Source organism: Gossypium hirsutum, chromosome A13, assembly GCF_007990345.1.
Source record: "Gossypium hirsutum isolate 1008001.06 chromosome A13, Gossypium_hirsutum_v2.1, whole genome shotgun sequence".
Taxonomy (NCBI): Eukaryota; Viridiplantae; Streptophyta; class Magnoliopsida; order Malvales; family Malvaceae; genus Gossypium; species Gossypium hirsutum.
Genome location: NC_053436.1, coordinates 49,540,460 through 49,559,202, shown reverse-complemented (window position 1 = coordinate 49,559,202; position 18,743 = coordinate 49,540,460). Strand labels below are relative to the sequence as shown.

At 29.4% G+C, this 18,743-nt stretch overlaps 1 protein-coding gene across 3 annotated transcripts; it reads right to left on the bottom strand.

The window, feature by feature from the left end:
* Window positions 1–15,410: 15,410 nt before the first annotated feature.
* On the bottom strand, window positions 15,411–18,124 carry LOC107894979 (uncharacterized). Of its 3 annotated transcripts, none has more exons than XM_016820137.2 (3): window positions 17,634–18,124; window positions 17,024–17,148; window positions 15,411–15,845 (listed from the first exon to the last, which is right to left on the bottom strand). In XM_016820137.2, the coding sequence occupies exons 1-3, from the start codon at window positions 17,980–17,982 to the stop codon at window positions 15,630–15,632; spliced, it is 690 nt and encodes a 229-aa protein (XP_016675626.1). In that variant the 5' UTR covers window positions 17,983–18,124; the 3' UTR covers window positions 15,411–15,629. The 3 variants fall into 3 exon arrangements, with proteins under 3 accessions (XP_016675626.1, XP_016675627.1, XP_016675624.2); XM_016820138.2 differs by having other exon boundaries at window positions 15,411–15,939; window positions 17,613–18,090; XM_016820135.2 differs by having other exon boundaries at window positions 17,613–18,084.
* Between the last annotated feature and the right edge of the window lie 619 nt (window positions 18,125–18,743).

Genomic DNA, 18,743 nt, shown 5'->3' with positions numbered 1-18,743 from the left:
TGTAAATTACATTATTAGTTTATTATATATACCATAGACAAATCAAAGATTACATTTTATGATGCTTGCACTTTTCATATTACGATTACCGTTTACTCCCTTAATTTACAATGCTCAAACTTAAAAATAAAGCAAACAAGATTTCTAAACAATATAATTTATAATAGTCGTTTTTTCTATTTAATTTCCATATTTTTAAAATAAATTTAATAATTTTTTATTGTCTATTTCATTTCTATAACTTTTAAGATATCTATATATAAAAATTTAATAAATGAAAAAATAATTAAATATTAATTAAAAATAATATAAATATTTTAATTTTTTTTTAAAAATATGAACAAGCCTAAAACGGACTCGGATTAACCATTTGTAAATATGAATAGACTAGGGAAAATTTCTAAGAGTAATATTTTGAGTCCATTCAAGTTTAAACAAACATAAAGTACGTTAATATCGTGTTCATGCCCAACTTGACTTATAAGCACATCTAATCACATCATATATATATATATACACACATATATAAACTCATGTATCACATGAGTTTTTTTTTTAAAAAAAACCTTACATACATCATATCATATATATTACCTGATGGATTGAAAATTCTTATACAAAATATGACACTGTTAGAATTAAGTGACTCGAATCCTTATTTAAATAAAATACAGTGGTAAAATAAAATAAAAGTAAAATTTATATAGAACTACACTTCTTTTATTTTATTTTAGAATAAGGTTTTTTAAAGCTTATTAAACTCCATCTATTTGATATTGATTAGAATAAGGTGTTTCAATCTTACTACACTCCTATTAGAATATGGATTTACAAACCTATAAATAGACCTAGTCTACTCCTCTTGTAATCATTCGAATTCGACATACTGAATTTTCTTCTCCTCTGCCCGTAGTTTTTTTCCCGAAAGGATTTCTACGTAAAAATCTATGTGTTCTTTATTTTTATTTCTCTTTTCTTTAGGATATATTGTCAATACCAACATTCTATTTTTTACAAATTGGTATCAGAGCTTTCGGGTTGTTCATCTCAATCACGGTAATAACGTCTTTGAAGTATGAAATTTTGCTGTTAGATTGCAACACCAGATTTGCGTTGTGGGAAATTAAGAGGTAAGCAGTTCTTGCGCATATAGATTTGGAGGATGCCCTGCTAGGGATAGATAAGATGTCTTCGACATTAATAGATAAAAAGAAGAAGTGTAAGGATCGAAAGGTGTTAACACAATTACATCTGCATTTGTCTAACGAAATTTTGCAAGATGTGATGAAGGAGAAGACCGTCGTTGCATTATGGAAGAGGTTGGAACAAATCTATATGTTGAAAACTCTAACCAACAAGTTGCATATAAAGTAGCATCTTTATGCTCATTATTTGGAGAAAGGTCCGTCTGTGCACAAATACTTAACAGTGTTTAAAGAAATTCTCTCAAACTTGGAGGCCATGGAGCTTCAGTATGATAAGGAAGATCTAGGGTTGATTCTACTTTGTTTGTTGCCCCCGTCTTATTCAACCTTTAGAGACACAATTATATATAGCCGTGAGTCTCTTACAGTTGATGAGGTTTATGATTCTTTAACCTCGTATGATAAGATAAAGCATCTTGTGGTTAAACTTAAAAATCGAAATGTTGATGATGATCGTAGAAGGACACAAGAATAAAATCCTCGCGGTAAATCTAAAGGTAGATCAAAGTCTTCAAATAGAGGTAAAACTTGTAACTTTTGTAGGAAAAAAGGGCACATTAAATTTGAGTGCTATAAGCTGTAGAACAAGATCAAAAGGGAGGCTGTGAATCAAAAGGGAAAACAACCAGAAAAATCCGATGAAGCTAATGTTGTAGAAGACTACAACGATGGTAAACTTCTAGTTATTTCTATCAACAATTCTAAAGTGAGCGAGGAGTAGATCTTTGATTCGAGTTGCACCTTCCACATGAATCCCAGTCGGAATTGGTTTACAACTTACGAAACAGTGTCTGAATGTTTTGTTTTGATGGGAAATAATGCTTCGTGTAAAACTGCAGGTGTTGGAACTATTAAAGTTAAGATGTTTAACGAAGTTGTCAGAACATTTACAGCATGTTTAGTTGAAGGTAATTGCTATGCCATTACGTGCCTATTACAAGCCTATTCTGCAGGCCCAAATAAACCGACGTTTGGTTCAATGTAATACCCTATTATGGGTCTATTCCATTTTGGGCTTAAGTAGAGATTTTTGGGGATTTCTATTCCCTTCCCTCTTTACCGTTTAGCTATTCATTGCTTGAATAACCCTCTTTTACCCTTACCAAAATTTCACCTCAAAAACACTCTCAATCGGCAACCATTTCACGTACTCTTCGACTCCGGCATTCCTCCCCTTCATCCAAGGTCAGGTAAACATTTTTGCTTCTGCTTCCTTCACATCATCTTCCTTCATCATCTTAACTTGAACTTTGTCTTTTGCCTTTTCATTTTTGTTTTATGGTTAAACGGGTGTGTTTCTTACTGATTCATCGAAAGAAACAATGGCAGAGCCTTGAAGAAGCAGAGTATCTCGACGTTCTCGCTAAAACCGATAAAAAATCGGCGTTTTCAAGCCCAAGCACGTCCCTTCATTCTTGTCCATTTCTGGATTATCTGTTTTTGATCTTTCAACATAAATGATTACTTTACAACCGGCTCTTTTCTTTGTTTTCTATATTGTCTGTTGCTTACTCTTAGCAGAAATCATGTTTTGCAGCTTTTGTAAATTGGGTTTGTTAGAACCTTTGAGATTAGTTAAGCTGGTTCCTTGTTATTTTCATTTTTGTTGATTTTTTGATTTTGGTAGTAATAGCTTAATTTGAAGCTGAAGGTTCTGGTCTCTTTGAAACCCTTTTGTTGCAGATCTCACACACAAATCTATTTGTAGTCATTAGTGTTTTAGGTGACAAAGCTATCACTTCTGCATCTGGGTCTGATTCAAAACAAAAGTCTTAGTTAAGAAAACAAATAAAAAAATAAAAGTAATAAAAGTAACAGTGTTTTAAGATAAGGGTTGTGAAGTTTGAACCCAAACAAACCTAGATTGCCTGGTTGGTTCCTCTTTCTCTTAACTGGTTGATCTTGAGCTGGTGGGTTACTAAAGTATTTTTGAGAATAGTTGGTTCCACCAGCAGCTGAAGAAACACTGGCTTCACCAGATGCACAAGTCAATTTAGACATATTCTCTTCCAAAACTTATTGTTGTTGTTGGTGGACTATATAACCTTTCATATAATCTTCTCTTAAATAACCATGGATCTTGGTTACAGAAAATCCATAGATAAAAAACAAAAACCTTAGGTGATAAAAGAGAAAAAGAAAATATAGATACTAGTTATGGACTCAAGTAGCATGAATAAAATTAAAAATATATTTTGCATAAACTTTTATATTAGATTTCACATTGATTTTGTTATGCATCTTAGTAATAGTTCACTCATATAGTACTAAAAGTACTCTTTTGTTTAATTTCCAGTTTCTTTTATATTTAGACATTTTACCCCTCGGTTTAATTCTAAGACTCCATAACTTGTTTCATTATCCCTAGGCCAAAAAGAAAGAAAAGCTATTTCTTTTATCTACCTAGCCAAAAAAATCTATGGGAACAAAATGAAAATGTGGAAGCATGCTTAATTTGTTTATATACAGAAAAACAAAATAACAAGCTTTGATTTGATAGCCATTTGCTGCATGATTACTGATAAGTAGATCTATATAACACTTTTTTTAGAAAGATTGTTTATTATGTCATCTTATTAATTTAATTTCAAATTAGTGTTATTGGAAAAAAAATTAAACAAATGAAATTGAGTTTATTTTGTATTGACAAAGTCAGCTGTCGGTTTATTCATTTTCTCTAACCTAAATTTTGCAGTCTTAAGTAGCTCATTTCTATGCATATTAAATCTGTAATAAAACCGACATTTCCAAGCCCAGGCACGTCCCTTCATTCTTGTCTATTTCTGGATTATCTGTTTTTGATCTTTCAACATAAATGATTACTTTACAACCGACTCTTTTCTTTATTTTCTATACTGTCTGTTGCTTACTCTTAGCAGAAATCATGTTTTTACAGTTATCAAATTGGAAAATAATAGGACAACTTAATTTAAGCTATACTTGTTATTTTTAGCTTTTGTAAATTGAGTTTGTTAGAACCTTTGAGATTAGTTAAGCTGGTTCCTTGAAAATGGTAGTAATAGCTTAATTTGTTGATTTGATATAGGGTAAACGATGCCTAAAACTAGTGATGCAAAGTCAATCTGAATTCTAAGTAGATTATTATTATGAGGTATAAAAAAAAAAGACAAATGAAGGGGTTGCCAAATGCCAGAGTGTAGCCTTTCCAGCACAAGTATAATACCATGTTTTAATAAAAACAAAAGTTCAAAGTCTTCCAATTTTTATTAGCTCTAAACAGTCATCATCTTATGAGTTCTATGTTCATACAGTATTGACAAAGCCAGCTGTCGGTTTATTCACTTTCTCTAACATAAATTTTGTAATCTTAAGGAGCTCATTTCTATGCGTATTAATTCGGTATAAATATTATGAAAATCTCCGATTGGATTTAGTAAATGCTAAAACAGGTTTTACTGCAAAAGTAATCTAGCGAGAGTCTCTTTTTCAAACTACTTTTTTTTTTCCCAAGATTATATATTTATTCAATTCCTCACTAGCAAAGCTAGTAAGGCATACATTTGATATAAAATATTTCATTTTGAGTATTATTGGGGGTTAGAGGTTGCTTATGATCTCTGTACTGGCATTTATCTATAATGGTAGTTTCTTGATATGTAACTCATTGTGATCTCTTTGGAGGGGAGATGTCCATCGAGAAATTCATATGTGCTCTTCTTCTTAGCTTCATGAATGCACAAATCAATTAAAACTCAGAGCCATTTGTTTGCTTGAAATAACCATCTTCATTGGTGGAGAAAATTCAATTGTAGTGCTATAATATTTCTTTGCATTTGTTGTTTCCTTTGCAAGGTGTAGGCTTATTGATGTTCTGGGCATTGTTTAGGTAAGTTTTCATGCACTGGCGTAACATGGGTATGCATGCCCCATTTAAGTGCATTTGTCATGTATCTTTTTTGGTCTCCTGCAAAATGTTGTTTGTGTTATATTTTTTGGCATTTTTAGCTGTAGGTTTTGACCTGCAGTTTGATGATGCATCTTAGTTATTTAAATTCATTTATTTATTCTAGATGTTTGCCACTTTGTTAAATAATTATTTTCAAATTTTTAATAGGCTCGATTCCTTTTTACTATCATGATCAGGTGATGATATTAGTCCAGACCTACTGCAGTTGGATGGATATCTACTCATCCAATCACGACTAAATTTAACAGGCTATTGGTAAGGCTGAGAGACTAATTTTTTATGGAGATGTATTTCCAATTTTTTCCCCAATCCAAGAGATATATCTAAGGAGTGTTGAATTTTTTCCTCACTTTATAATGTAATGCAATGTAATGTAGGAAAGCACGTGAATGACAACAAGATTTCAATAAAGAAAATTTTTATTCACTCTATAAAAAGAACATCATAAATAGTAGTGATTCATATAATGTGAAAAATTCCTCGTAAACTTGACAAAAAGGCAATGACACCATCACTTTTTTTTTTTTGGAAGGAAAAAGAAAATGGATGTATTTAACTTTTATAATAATAACTTAATAACTCTTTTTCTATTACTTATAATAGTTTTATTTTTATATACAATAAAAAAACAATAATTATATTTTTATAAATATAATGTTATTATAAAATTTAGACAAAAATAATATAATCTTGGTAGATATAGAAATTGGTCAACAATCAACTTTTAAAGATCGAATTAAAGGTAAATTAAAGATCGAATTTTTAAAAGGTAAATTAAAAAGTTTCATATAATATATGTATATTTCTAATATTTTTTATATTGTAGAATAATTAAATTATTTGTTTCAATAATGACATTTTAGCACATTAAATATGTAGTGCAGTTTAAAAATAATAAAGTAGATTATATATTATTTTTATAGTATTATATATTACGATTTTTTAATTCATATAATAATAATTTTATTAATAATTTTATTAAATTATATTTAATAATAATTATGTTAAAATATGGTTAAATTATTTATTATTTTTATTAAATTATTTTTAATAATAATCTTATTAAAATTTAATAACAATAACAATAATCATCTACCTATAAAAAAATTCTGCTAAGGGTATTCTGGTCATTTTAGTTTTTTTTCTTATTCTATTACAACATCATTCTATTCAACCAAACACAAGAATACTATTACAGTTCTATTCCATTCCATTCAACCAAACAGTTGAATTACTTATTACAGCTCTATTCCATTACAGCCCTATTCCATTACAGTGAACCAAACGTACCCTTAGTGTTGTGTGACATGTTCCAGAATTGAAGAGAAATTTAATTTCGTTGAGTACTCTTGATTCAAAAGGGTATAAATACACAGTTGAAAGTGAGGTTTTGAAGATTTCAAAAGGTTTCCTTATTGTGATGAAAGTGCAGAGAAATACTGTCAAGTTATATGTTTTGTAGAGTTCTACTATTACTGGTGATGCAGCTGTCGCTTCCTCTTCCTTGTCAAATGATGATATTACTAAACTTTGGCATATGCGTTTAAGGTAAGGAGTTTGCAAACTAAAGTTCTGTGAGCACTGCATTTTTGGGAAGCAAAAGAGAGTTCGATTCACCAGAGGAATTCATAACACAAAAGGAACGTTGGAGTATATTCATTTTGATTTGTGGGGGCCATCTAAAGTGCCTTCGAGAAGTGGAGCTAATTATATGCTAACTTTTATTGATTATTTTTTTTAGAAAAGTTTGGGCGTTTTTCTTGAAGTAGAAAAGCGATGTATTTTCTACATTTAAGTCTTGGAAAACTATGATTAAAAAACAAAAGGGAAAACAAATAAAACACCTCTGCACAAACAGTGATTTAGAGTTCTGTTCTGATGAGTTTAACGAATTATGCAAGTCAGAAGGGATCGTGAGACACTTGACAGTTCGTCTTACTCCACAATAAAACAATGTTGAAGAATGAATGAACAGAATGATCATAGAGAAAGTTCAATGTATGTTGTCGAATGCTAACTTACCAAAGTCGTTTTGGGCCGAAGAAGCCTCTACTGTATATTTTTTGATCAACCGATCTCCATTCGTTATTATTGAGAAAAAGACTCCACAAGAGGTATGGTCTGGTAATCCTGCTGACTATTTTGATTTAAAGATCTGTAATGACCTGAATTTTACCGATGTCGAAAAAGTGTATTTTCGGGTCTTTATTTCTGAAAAGTGGATTTGTAAATATGTATTTAAAAATATTTACGAAGTAAAATAGTGGTTAATTAGAGTTTAATTAAGTGAATTTAATTTAATTAAGAATAATTGGATAAAAGGATTAAATTGAATGAAATGTGAAAGTTTAATTATAGAATAAAGAAAATTAAAAGGACTAAATAAGTAAATAAACCAAAAAGAGTGCCAATAAAATACAAGTATAATAAATATAATACACACATTTGTAATACATATATGTATTTGCTTATTATTTAAGTAAATATTAATGTATTTATTATTATTAAATTAATATTATATGATAAATAAATAAAAAGTTGACAAATGTATGGTATGTTAGTGACATGTGTGGTACTAATATACATACATTTGTAAAATACATGTATATTTACTTATTATATAATTATATTATTAAATAATATATTATATAATAAATAGATTAGTGAAAGACAAGTGTGATATTATAATAGATACAAATGTTAAAAGAATATTTGTTATTAAATAGATTTTTATAATGGATAATTATTAAGTTATTATATATATAATGGTTTAATGAAATAAAGAAAGAAAAAGAATTGAAATAAAGAAAGAAAAAGAATAGAAATAGAAACAGAATAGGCAAAACGAAAAGCAGGAAAAGAAAGAAAGAAAGGAGAAAAGAAAGAAGAAAGGGAAAATTGAAGGTTTGAAGCTTGAAGTTTAAATAGGTATGTCAATTTAGCCCTTTTTACTTAATTTTGATGTTTTAGAAGCTTTAGAACAAAGTTTTGATGAAATTAAGTTGATATTTTGAAACTTATTAGATTTCTAGATAATGTTCATGTTGAGTAAAATGATGAAATAAGGGTTAAATTGATAGAAATTCAAGTTAGAAATGAAATAAGGATTGAATTGTAAAGTAATTCATAAATTTTATGTTGTAGGGACCAAATTGATAGAATTTAGAAATTAAGAAAATATGCTGGAAAATTAATAGTTAAGTATGAGTTTGAACAAAATTTGAATAGAAATGAAGTATGAATTAAGATAGAAAAAGTAAGTGAATTTAGTTAAGATTAAATTGAAATTAAAGTAGAAATTTAATAGAAATTGTATTAATTAGATGTAAATTAGTAGTGAATTAACGAAGATGAATTGTTTTAATTCTCATAGCTAACGTTGTCTTGGGAAATCTCGGCTAAGAAAGGAAAAATGGCAAAGACAACGGGATTTAGCTCGAGAAAATACGGTTTGTATTTCTATAATCTGAACTTAATACTTAAATTGTTGGATTTATTATTTAATATATATATGTAGTAGGTGTTTTGAGATGATTATTTGAATTGGATTGAATATTTGATTATATTGAATTAATTTATGAATATATGTGAATGTTTGAATTGAAATGAATATTGATGTGGAAATTGAATAATAAATATTTGTTATATTGGAAAATATATGTAGTTGGAAGTGTGATGAAATTGATAGAAAATTGTGATTATTGTGAAATTGAATATTTATTAGTGAAAAGTGAATGGAATTATATTGAATTGAAAAAAATATAGTTAATTAATTAAAATATGAATTAATTGAAAACTAGAAAGTGAATTAAAAACTCTATTAACTAGTCGGGCTAGTCGGATATAGTTGGCATGCCATAAGATATGGAAGAGTACGGGTTTTTGCCGGCTTACTGATCAGGCACTTACGTGCCGACTACTGTTACTGTTATCGTTACTGTTACCGATTCGGCACTTTGTGTGTCGGATATTGTTACTGTTACCGTTACTGTTACTGTTCCGGATTTGTTCCGATGAGGTACTCTATGTACCGTACTGTTACTGTTACTATTACTATTCCGGCTTCGGCCGATGAGGCACTATGTGCCGTACTGGTGTGTTGGTTGGATCCGTGTATTCGTCTAGGTTCGAGTCATGTTAATAGGGGTAAATAAAGGAACTGGAAAGATCGACTGTTACTGAATAATTTAATTGTTACTGTATATTTGATTTTCACTGAATAATTGACTGTTACTGGATAACCGATCAATTGATTGATACTGAATAACTGACTATTACTAAATAAATTATTGTTCTGATTGACTGATCGTTAATGAATATTACTGATTGATTAATTGCTATTGAAAAATAATAAATGATTTTGAATTTAAAGTAGACCAAAACATTGGTTGGAAAGTGAATGTTTGAATACTCATTGAGTTTGAATAGTTCAATATATATAAATTAATATGTTTTATAATTGTTTAAGTGTTCAGATTATAGAAATACCACTGAGTGTATACTCAGCGTACGGTTTGTTTCCGTGTGCAGGTTAAGTTAAGGCTAGATCATTGAATCAGCATCCCAGGCCGATCCCGAATTCGATGAGGTAAAGCATGTTAAGTATTGGTAATGGCATGTACCTAGGATGTTTTATGAGAGTCATTTAGGTTGTGAAAGTATTGATAAAATAAGTAAATTATGATTGGCAACAGTATATAGTATGAATTTGAAATTTGAAAGAAAAATTCATAGTAATTCTCATTTAGTCCTGAATTGATTTTACTGTTTATATTGGACGCGAGGGCCTATTAAAAGGACATTATCTTAAAATTATGATGAGTCTGAACGTTTATATTTAATTAATGTCTGTATTGTACTGTACTGATTGGTAATGTCTCATAACCCTGTTCCAACGACGGTATGGGGTTAGGGGTCATTACAAGATCTTTGGGTGTATTGCTTATGCTCATGTTGATAATGAAAAATTGGAACCAAGATCAATTAAATGTGTTTTTTCTTGGTTATAAAGCTGGTGTAAAACGGTATAAGTTATGGTGTCCTGAAAATAGAAAAGTTGTAATTAGTAGAGATGTTGTTTTTGATGAAACTACTATGCTACCTAACTTATCTCTTAAAGACTCTTCCAATAAAGAAAATCAAAATTAGGTAGAGCATCAGGTTAATCCAGAATCTACAATAGAGTCGACTCCTCAAGCCAGTACAAAAATTAAGAATAGAATTGCTTTTTCACCACAATACTCTATCACCAAAAGCAGAACTAGAAGAGAAATTAAACCTCCAAAGAAGTATGCCGAGGATGATCTAGATGCTTATGCTTTAAATGTGGCTAAAGTTGTAGATGCAAACCAAGAACCATCTAATTATTCCGAGGCAGTTAGCTATGAAGACTTAGAAAAGTGGATGTTTGCTATGCAAGAGGAGATGAAATCACTCTATAAAAGCAGAACATGGGATCTTGTGAAACTTCCTAAAGGTAAAAAGGTTGTTTGTTGTAAATGGGTGTTTAAAAAGAAAGAAGGGACTCTAGGAGTTGAAGAATTCAGATATAAAGCAAGACTTGTTGCAAAGGGTTACAGTCAAATTCCAAGAGTAGACTTCACAGATTTGTTCTCCCCAGTTGTGAAGCATAGTTCTATTCGAGCTTTGCTTGGTATTATGGCTATGCATGATTTAAAGCTTGAGCAATTAGATGCAAAAACTACATTTTTGCATGAAGAACTTAAGGAGGATATTTACATGCAACAACCAGAGGGTTTTACAATCTTAGAAAAAGAGGACTATATTTGCTTGTTGAAAAAGTCCCTTTACAGTTTGAAACAGTCACCAAGTCAGTGTGGTACAAGAAGTTTGATTCCTTTATGACTTCTCATTATTTTAAAAGAAGTAGCTTTGACAGTTGTGTTTAATTTAAGAAAAATAGTGATTGTTCTTTTGTGTATCTACTCCTTTATGTTGATGACATGTTGATAGCAGCGAAAAATAAAGGAGAGATACGAAAGGTCAAACCCCAACTAAGTGAAGAATTTGAGATGAAAGATTTGGGACCAATAAAGAAGATACTTGGTATGAAGATTCTCAGAGATAAAAAAGCAAGTAAATTGTACCTAAGTCGGAAGGGGTACATTAAGAAAGTTATTTGCAGGTTAAATATGCAAAGTGCTAAGCTTGTTAGTACTCCTTTAGTAGCCCATTTCAGACTTTCATCGGCTTTATCTCTATAATCAGATGATGAGATTGAGTACATATCACATGTTCCATACTTTAGTGCAGTCAGATCTCTCATGTATGCTATGGTTTGTTCACGTCTAGATTTATCATATGTAGTCAGTGCAGTTAGCAAATACATGGCGAATCCTGGTAAAGAACATTGGAAAGCAGTTAAGTGGATTTTATGATACTTACGAGGTACTAATGATGTTTGTTTACAGTTTGAAAGAACTAGACATGGAGTCATTGGGTATGTTGGTGTTGATTTTGCTGGAGACCTTGATAGAAGAAGATCTCTCACAGGTTATGTCTTTACAATCGGAGGTTATGCAATCAGTTGGAAAGCCACTTTGCAAACTACAATCGCTTTGTCTACCACTGAAGCTGAGTACATGGCGATTATTGAGGCTTGTAAAGAAGCTTTTTGGTTGAAGGGACTCTTTAGCGAACTCAATAAAGACCTTCAAATCAGTATAGTATTTTGTGACAGTTAGAGTGCCATATTCCTTACAAAAGATCAAATGTTTCATGAGAGAACAAAACACATTGATGTTCGTTATCATTTTGTTCATGATATTATTACTCGTGGTGATATAGTTGTGAGCATAGTACTCATGAAAATGCTGCAGATATGATGACTAAGTCACTTCCTATAACCAAGTTTAAGCATTTCTTAGACTTCGTTGGTGTTCATTGTTGAAGTTCCCTTAAGAGGTTCTATGGAAGAGGTGGAGAACTTGTTCGTTGAGAGTTCACGATGAAGAAGTTATTCATTGAGAATTCGTGTCAAGGTGGAAATTGTTAGAATTAAGTGATCCGAATCCTTACTTAAATAAAATACAGTGGTAAAATAAAATAAAAGTAAAATCCATATAGAACTACACTTCTTTTATTTTATTTTATTTTAGAATAAGGTTTTTTAAACCTTATTAAACTCCATTTACTTGATATTGATTAGAATAAAGTGTTTTAATCTTACTATACTTCTATTAGAATATGGTTTCACAAGCCTATAAATAGACCTAGTCTACTCCTCTTATAATCATTCGAATTCGACATAGTGAATTTTCTTCTCATCTACCCGTGTATTTTTCTCGAAAGGGTTTTCACGTAAAAATCTGTATGTTCTTTATTTTTATTTATCTTTTCTTTGCGATATATTGTCATTATCTACATTCTATTTTTTATAGATACTTCAATGCAACATTGTACATAAAATATAACCTAAACCAAAGTGTTTGATGATGTATTTAAAATGTTATTTTGGATTCTCAAAGTGTAAAAATTGATTATTTTATTAATAAATCCATGTATTTGTATTTTTTTTAAAATAATCCATGAATAATTATTTTCTCTAAACCTGTGATTATAAATATGTTTTCAATAAAAATATTTTAAATACAAAAGTCTATATAAAAATAATTATATTTATATTAACTTTAAGTAGTTTTATACTTTATTTAAATAAAAAACTTACCTTTTGTTTTAACATTTTTTAAAACAAATATATATATTAATTTCATTATAAAAATTACAAAACGATTAAATGTTATTTTAGATTGATATACACAACGAATATACAAACTAGGTACTAACTATTATATGATAATAACAAATTTAATATTAATTAATTACTCATTATTGTGATAATTTCTCTCTTTGATTTTATCATCACATCGAATAGACAACAAATAAATTGTTGAATTAGACTCTATATTCATATTAAATTATATTTATTATTTTTTATTGATAATCACGTATAGTCTTACACATTATCAAGCTAACTGAAGTGTCAAAGAAAACACTTTTTTTGTACATAAAAAAAAACCCATTAGCTAACTAAAATACTTAGACCATGGACTGACATGCCAAGGAAGGTAAAAGTTTCTTTGAAAGAATTGTGTTCTTACCCTGTTGATGAACATAATAAATTTTCTCATATGCAATGAAGATGATTTTTGTAATGAAAATGTTTTAATTTTTACATTTGGGAACATAGCTGTCGATTATAAAGGGTATATGGCTAAATGAGTATTTGAAATTTTGAAATACATACACATGTCACCATTATAAAAACCCAAATAATTAGTTAAAAGCAAATTCACAAAAAAAAAATCAATTAATAAAAAATATGAATGAGTTTTTAACCGAAAGGATTAATTTACATATTTTCATAATATATAAAATTTATTTTATCTATTTTTTAAGTAAAAGAGTTAAAATAGAATCTGTACGTACATACAAGGCTTCCCTACAATTTTACCTATTTTAAGCAAAATCTCATTTCTTGATTCTTGATTGTCGCATTCCTTTCTTCCTCTTTCTCTTTCTTTTTTCATATTGTTTTCCTTTTTCTACCAGGAGATTTGTGATTTTCTTTTCTCTAACTCTATTCCCCTCTTCCTATTATAGACACTTTGTCCCATCTTTTTCCAGTTTTTAAATGATTTTTCAATTCGTTTGTTTTTATTATTATATATTATTAAAAAATAAATCACTGAAAATATTAATTTTTAATTGATTTAAAATTTTTGATGGATTATTAAAGAAGACTTACATTTTTATAAAAAAAAATAAAGTAAACATGTAAATAAACGTGCAACACACTTGATGTAAGAAACTACTAACACATGAAATATGTATAATATTAAAAAAATAGATTAAATTACGAGTAAAACAAAATTTAAACACATAAATACATCATATTAACGATACTAAATGAACTGCAATTATTTATCATGGTGTTGTCATTGAGTTAATTTGTAATACCAATTCAATTAGCAACATTATTTAATATAGAAATTCTATTACATATGTATGTGTATGGAAACCACTATTCAAAAAACAAATATGTGTTTAAAATAACATATAATAAATAATGAAAGTAAAATGTATACAATTTATAGAGGTAATAAAGTGTACATAATAATATTAAAATGTATAAATAAATTAAAATAAAAATTTGATTCAGTGGTTAATTTAAGATTTTCTAAATGTAATTAGCATGGGTTTAAATCTCATTATTTGTATACTTTTTTATTGTTCGTTTTAAAGTTAAAAAGACTAAAGTAGTCTTGAATAATATAACTTATTTTAAGTACAAAAGGACACTTTTTGTAATTTTCTTTAATCGAATTGGTGTTTAGTTGATTCGAGACATCAAGTTATATTAATAGTATAAAGACAACTATGGAGATAATATATTATACATATTAAAATAAAAATGTATAAAACTTGTATGACAAATTTAAGGTTTTTTTCAATCTAATTATGTGAGTTCAAATCTCATCATAGGCAAATTTTTATTTTCATTGATTTTTGTTAAAATAAAGACTAAAATACCCTTAATGGTACCTAATTAACTTGTAATACCGAAACAATTAAGAATTTAAATAATAGTAAGTATAAATATACAACTGATGAAGATAATAAATTATACAAACTAAAGTAAAAATGTATAAAAAACATTAAAATGAAACTTTGATTATGTAATAAATTCAACATTTTATCACTTCATTTCATGTGGATTCAAATCTTATCATATGAATATTTTTATTTTTATTGATTTTTGTTAAAATAAAAAGATTAAAATACCATCAAATAATATATATAATTTAATTACGAAATAATATTTCCATAATTTCCCTAACTAAATTTGATGACCAATTAACTCATAACACCTAGATAATCAGAGATTTAAATAGTGCAATTAAAAAGTAAATATTACATTAAAATTAAATTTTAATTTAGTGGTAAAGTTAATGTTTTCAAATCGAATCACATGGAATTTTTTTATTTTTATTTTTAAATTAAAAAGACTAAAATCCTCTCAAATAATATAAATTATTTTAATTACGAAAAATACTTTCATAATTTCACTAATTGAGTTAGATACCCGATTAAATCGTGACACCAACTTAATCAAATACTTTAATAGTATTACATATATAACAATAATGGAAGTGGAGGAAGAAACAATAATCGAACAAATGAAGATAGCATCCACCAAAATACTTCTGCATCTGTTGCACAAACAACAAGATAGTCAACTCTAACCCAACCCGAAAAACCATCAAATCGTCTCAATTTTGATTGTAAGACATCCAGAAGTGGACCAAAGTTGCATAAAAATAAGAATGAAACAATGAGCAAAGAGCCACCACTGAACTACAGAAGTGGTGAGATACAGGTATACACCATTTCAGAATTTTTAGAATCCCCGGGAAGAAAAGGAAAAAGAAAAAAATTATGGATTCCAGTTGAAAGTTAAGGAACAAAGTAAAGAGTCAAAAAAGAGTCAGATTTTTCCAGACGTTAAAATCAGTATTTGAGCTATTAGACTTCACCATACCATCTTGGCAACCCACAAAGTATGTGTTGCGGAAGGTGTCTACATTTACTAGAGCATGGGCTGTTCCACTGGGGCTAGCTGCAACAACTACTTCGTCTTCCCCAATTGTCACTTCAGCATAACCTCTACCATCCATCTGATTATTTTCCAACTGCAATAGGTGCAACATGAAATTACATATCTCAACTATGTCTAGAACATCTTTCATACACTTCCATCTGTGCTACTGCATGATACCGATATTTCTGTTCTGATGAAAAAGTAAAGAAATTTTATTACCATGATCAAATAGTAAGATGTTAGCTGTTTGGATTTCTTAATCGAGTGAATCAAGATATTGACAGACTATGGAAAAACTAAGTCTAGGAATATTCTGATCCATATAACAGACTAGGGAAATCTATGCTACAATGGGAATAAAGAAAAGAGACTGAAAATTAACTTTAAACCCAGATTTCATATCATCATTCCTAAAACAGATGTTCAATTTTCTTAATCTTGATCTTAATATAACAAAGACGACAAGGAAGAAGATGCTAGTACGAGCTTAAAGTACAACGCCAAAGAAATATTGGGAACATGAAAGAAATAGAACCAAAAAAAAAAATTGTTAAGGATTTGATATAGTGATGTTGGATGACCAAGTTCACAGTTAAAGGACAATTCAGATACACAACTTCAACAAAAACAAAAAAGAAAAAAAAGAAAATTGAAAAGATAAGTACGAATCTTGTATATTAATAATGGAGTAACAAGAAACGGGAAAGTGAAAAGAAACTTTTGTTGCATTGAAATGTTGAAAGCAATATAAAGGATTACTTTGGCATTGGTAGCCATGTTAACCTTCTCAGTTCAAACCTTGCCTTACATCCTCAAGATAATTTTTTGATCTGATGATTCGATCGACTAATCTATGAAAACCATGAACCCCAAGGCTTAATAGTTCACCTTTTAAAACAATGGCATGAGGATATTGCTGGCCTAAGGAAGATCCTTGTCTTAAGTTGAGGACTTATGTTGGATGAAACCAAAAAAATTAGATCCAAAACAATCCTCTATACAAACTAAACATATAATCACACTAAGACCGAAAAAAAGAACTTAAACAAGCATAGTGTGACATAGAGATGGTATGAATAAATACTAAAGAGAGAGAGGAAAGATGAAAAAAGATACCCCTAAATGAAATGTTGTTAAGAAAAAAGAATAAATGGGAGGAAGAATATCCTAGTTAAAACTGCAGTTGGTTCTTTAATCAATGTTTTTGGCTTTTGCCTTTCTGACATATGAAGAAGAATCAAAATAGTGTTCCATGAAAAAAGAGAATACCCTGAATTTTGTCTTCGCCCCCCAAATGACAAATGTTTCATTACAGGAATAGTGTCTGTGATTTCCCCTAATACCACCACGTCGAATTTCACCAATGTGTACTTGAGAACAAGACACTGCTCCACCTGAAAGAAAATATGCTACTAAGAGAGTAACTAAACATACCTAAAAGAAATATATATATATTATCAAACAATGAGGAAACAAGGGACTTTAAAGCCTATCTAGAATTTAGCAATACAGAATCAATGTTTTGTCCAGGGCATTGCTAATTGCTCACACACCAACACACGGTTTCATACAGTTAGACCAAAGATCACATTTACTTGGAGTAAAAGGAACAGAGTACGGCATCCATATTTTAGTGAATTCTGCGTGAAATAAAACAACATACACAAAGAGAATCCCTGCATCTATTTCCAGGAAATTAGTGTTTAAGTGAGCATATGAGCAAACAAAGCCATCTAAAATTTTCATTTGATTTGGCATCCCAAAGTTGCCATGTGATTTGCACAAGAATTGTGACCTAACATTTGGGTACAAAGTTATAATCTAAATAAATGGTGGCTGAAGACATGCAAAGAACAACCTAAGATTGTTAGCATCTGACCTCTGACGCCAAACTGAAGCGCAAGAGAGACGGGGTCGAGCAGCCAGCCACGCTTGTCCTTGACAATAGCTGAGGGTAGCCCAGATTTGAATCTCACAAGATTGGCCTTAGAATCGTCATCGCCATGACCATCTTGGCCCAATTGCTGATGCCGAAAACGAGAAGAATACTGCAATCTGAGTGAAACCCATGTCAGCAACAGCAGCAACAATAGAAGAAAAGGTAATGCATGGGGTTTTTTCAGTAAGTGCTTCAAAGATGAGAGTGAAGACGAGCTTTGGGTCTGAGACTGAAATGAGCCGTCCACGCTTTGGTTGGTAGAGTAGGAATTTCGCCTAGGGTTTGCCATTCTTTACGACCTTTGGTTATAAACTTAGCAGTGGCTCTTATTCTATTGTGCAGGATGGGCTGTGCTGGTGCTGGTGCCATGGCCCCTCGGCTCGGGGATCTTGTCTATCTAATATTCGGGTGAATTTGAATAAAAATAATACAGTGATTTCACCCAACATTCTCAAATTATAACTTTTATTCTAAATTCCTCTACAAGCTTTAAAACATTTTAATTATATTATCAAATTATTAATGTTATATTAATAATGCTATTTTATTGCTAACATTGTGAATTTAATTTTTAAATAAAATATTAAATTTTATATAACATAGTTTAAAAAGAAAATTTAAAAAAATGCATTTATAAAAATGTTGGTTTTGAGGTTTTCTAAACTTTTATAAAAGCCTTATAGTTCCATCTTATTTTTTTTTTCAATTTTATTTTATTTTTAATTTTAACTTTTAAAATTTATATGATAAAATTTTACTTTCCGTTAAATTTTTTATTTTAAATTAAGTTACATAAGATTTGGCGTATTTCTTTAATGATTTTAATAATAGAATGACTGGATTGATATAGCATCGACAATCTGAAGATGAAATTAGAATGTTTCGAAGTTCAGGAAACAATTTAAAATGAAGATTATAGTTCAAGGATGTCTAATACAATTTACTCAAAATACTATAATTTAGATAAAATTAAATAAATAAACTATTTCATTGCTCTCTCAAGAGTGAAAAGTGTTACTTATTTGGTCACTCAAAAAAGTAAATTTTCAT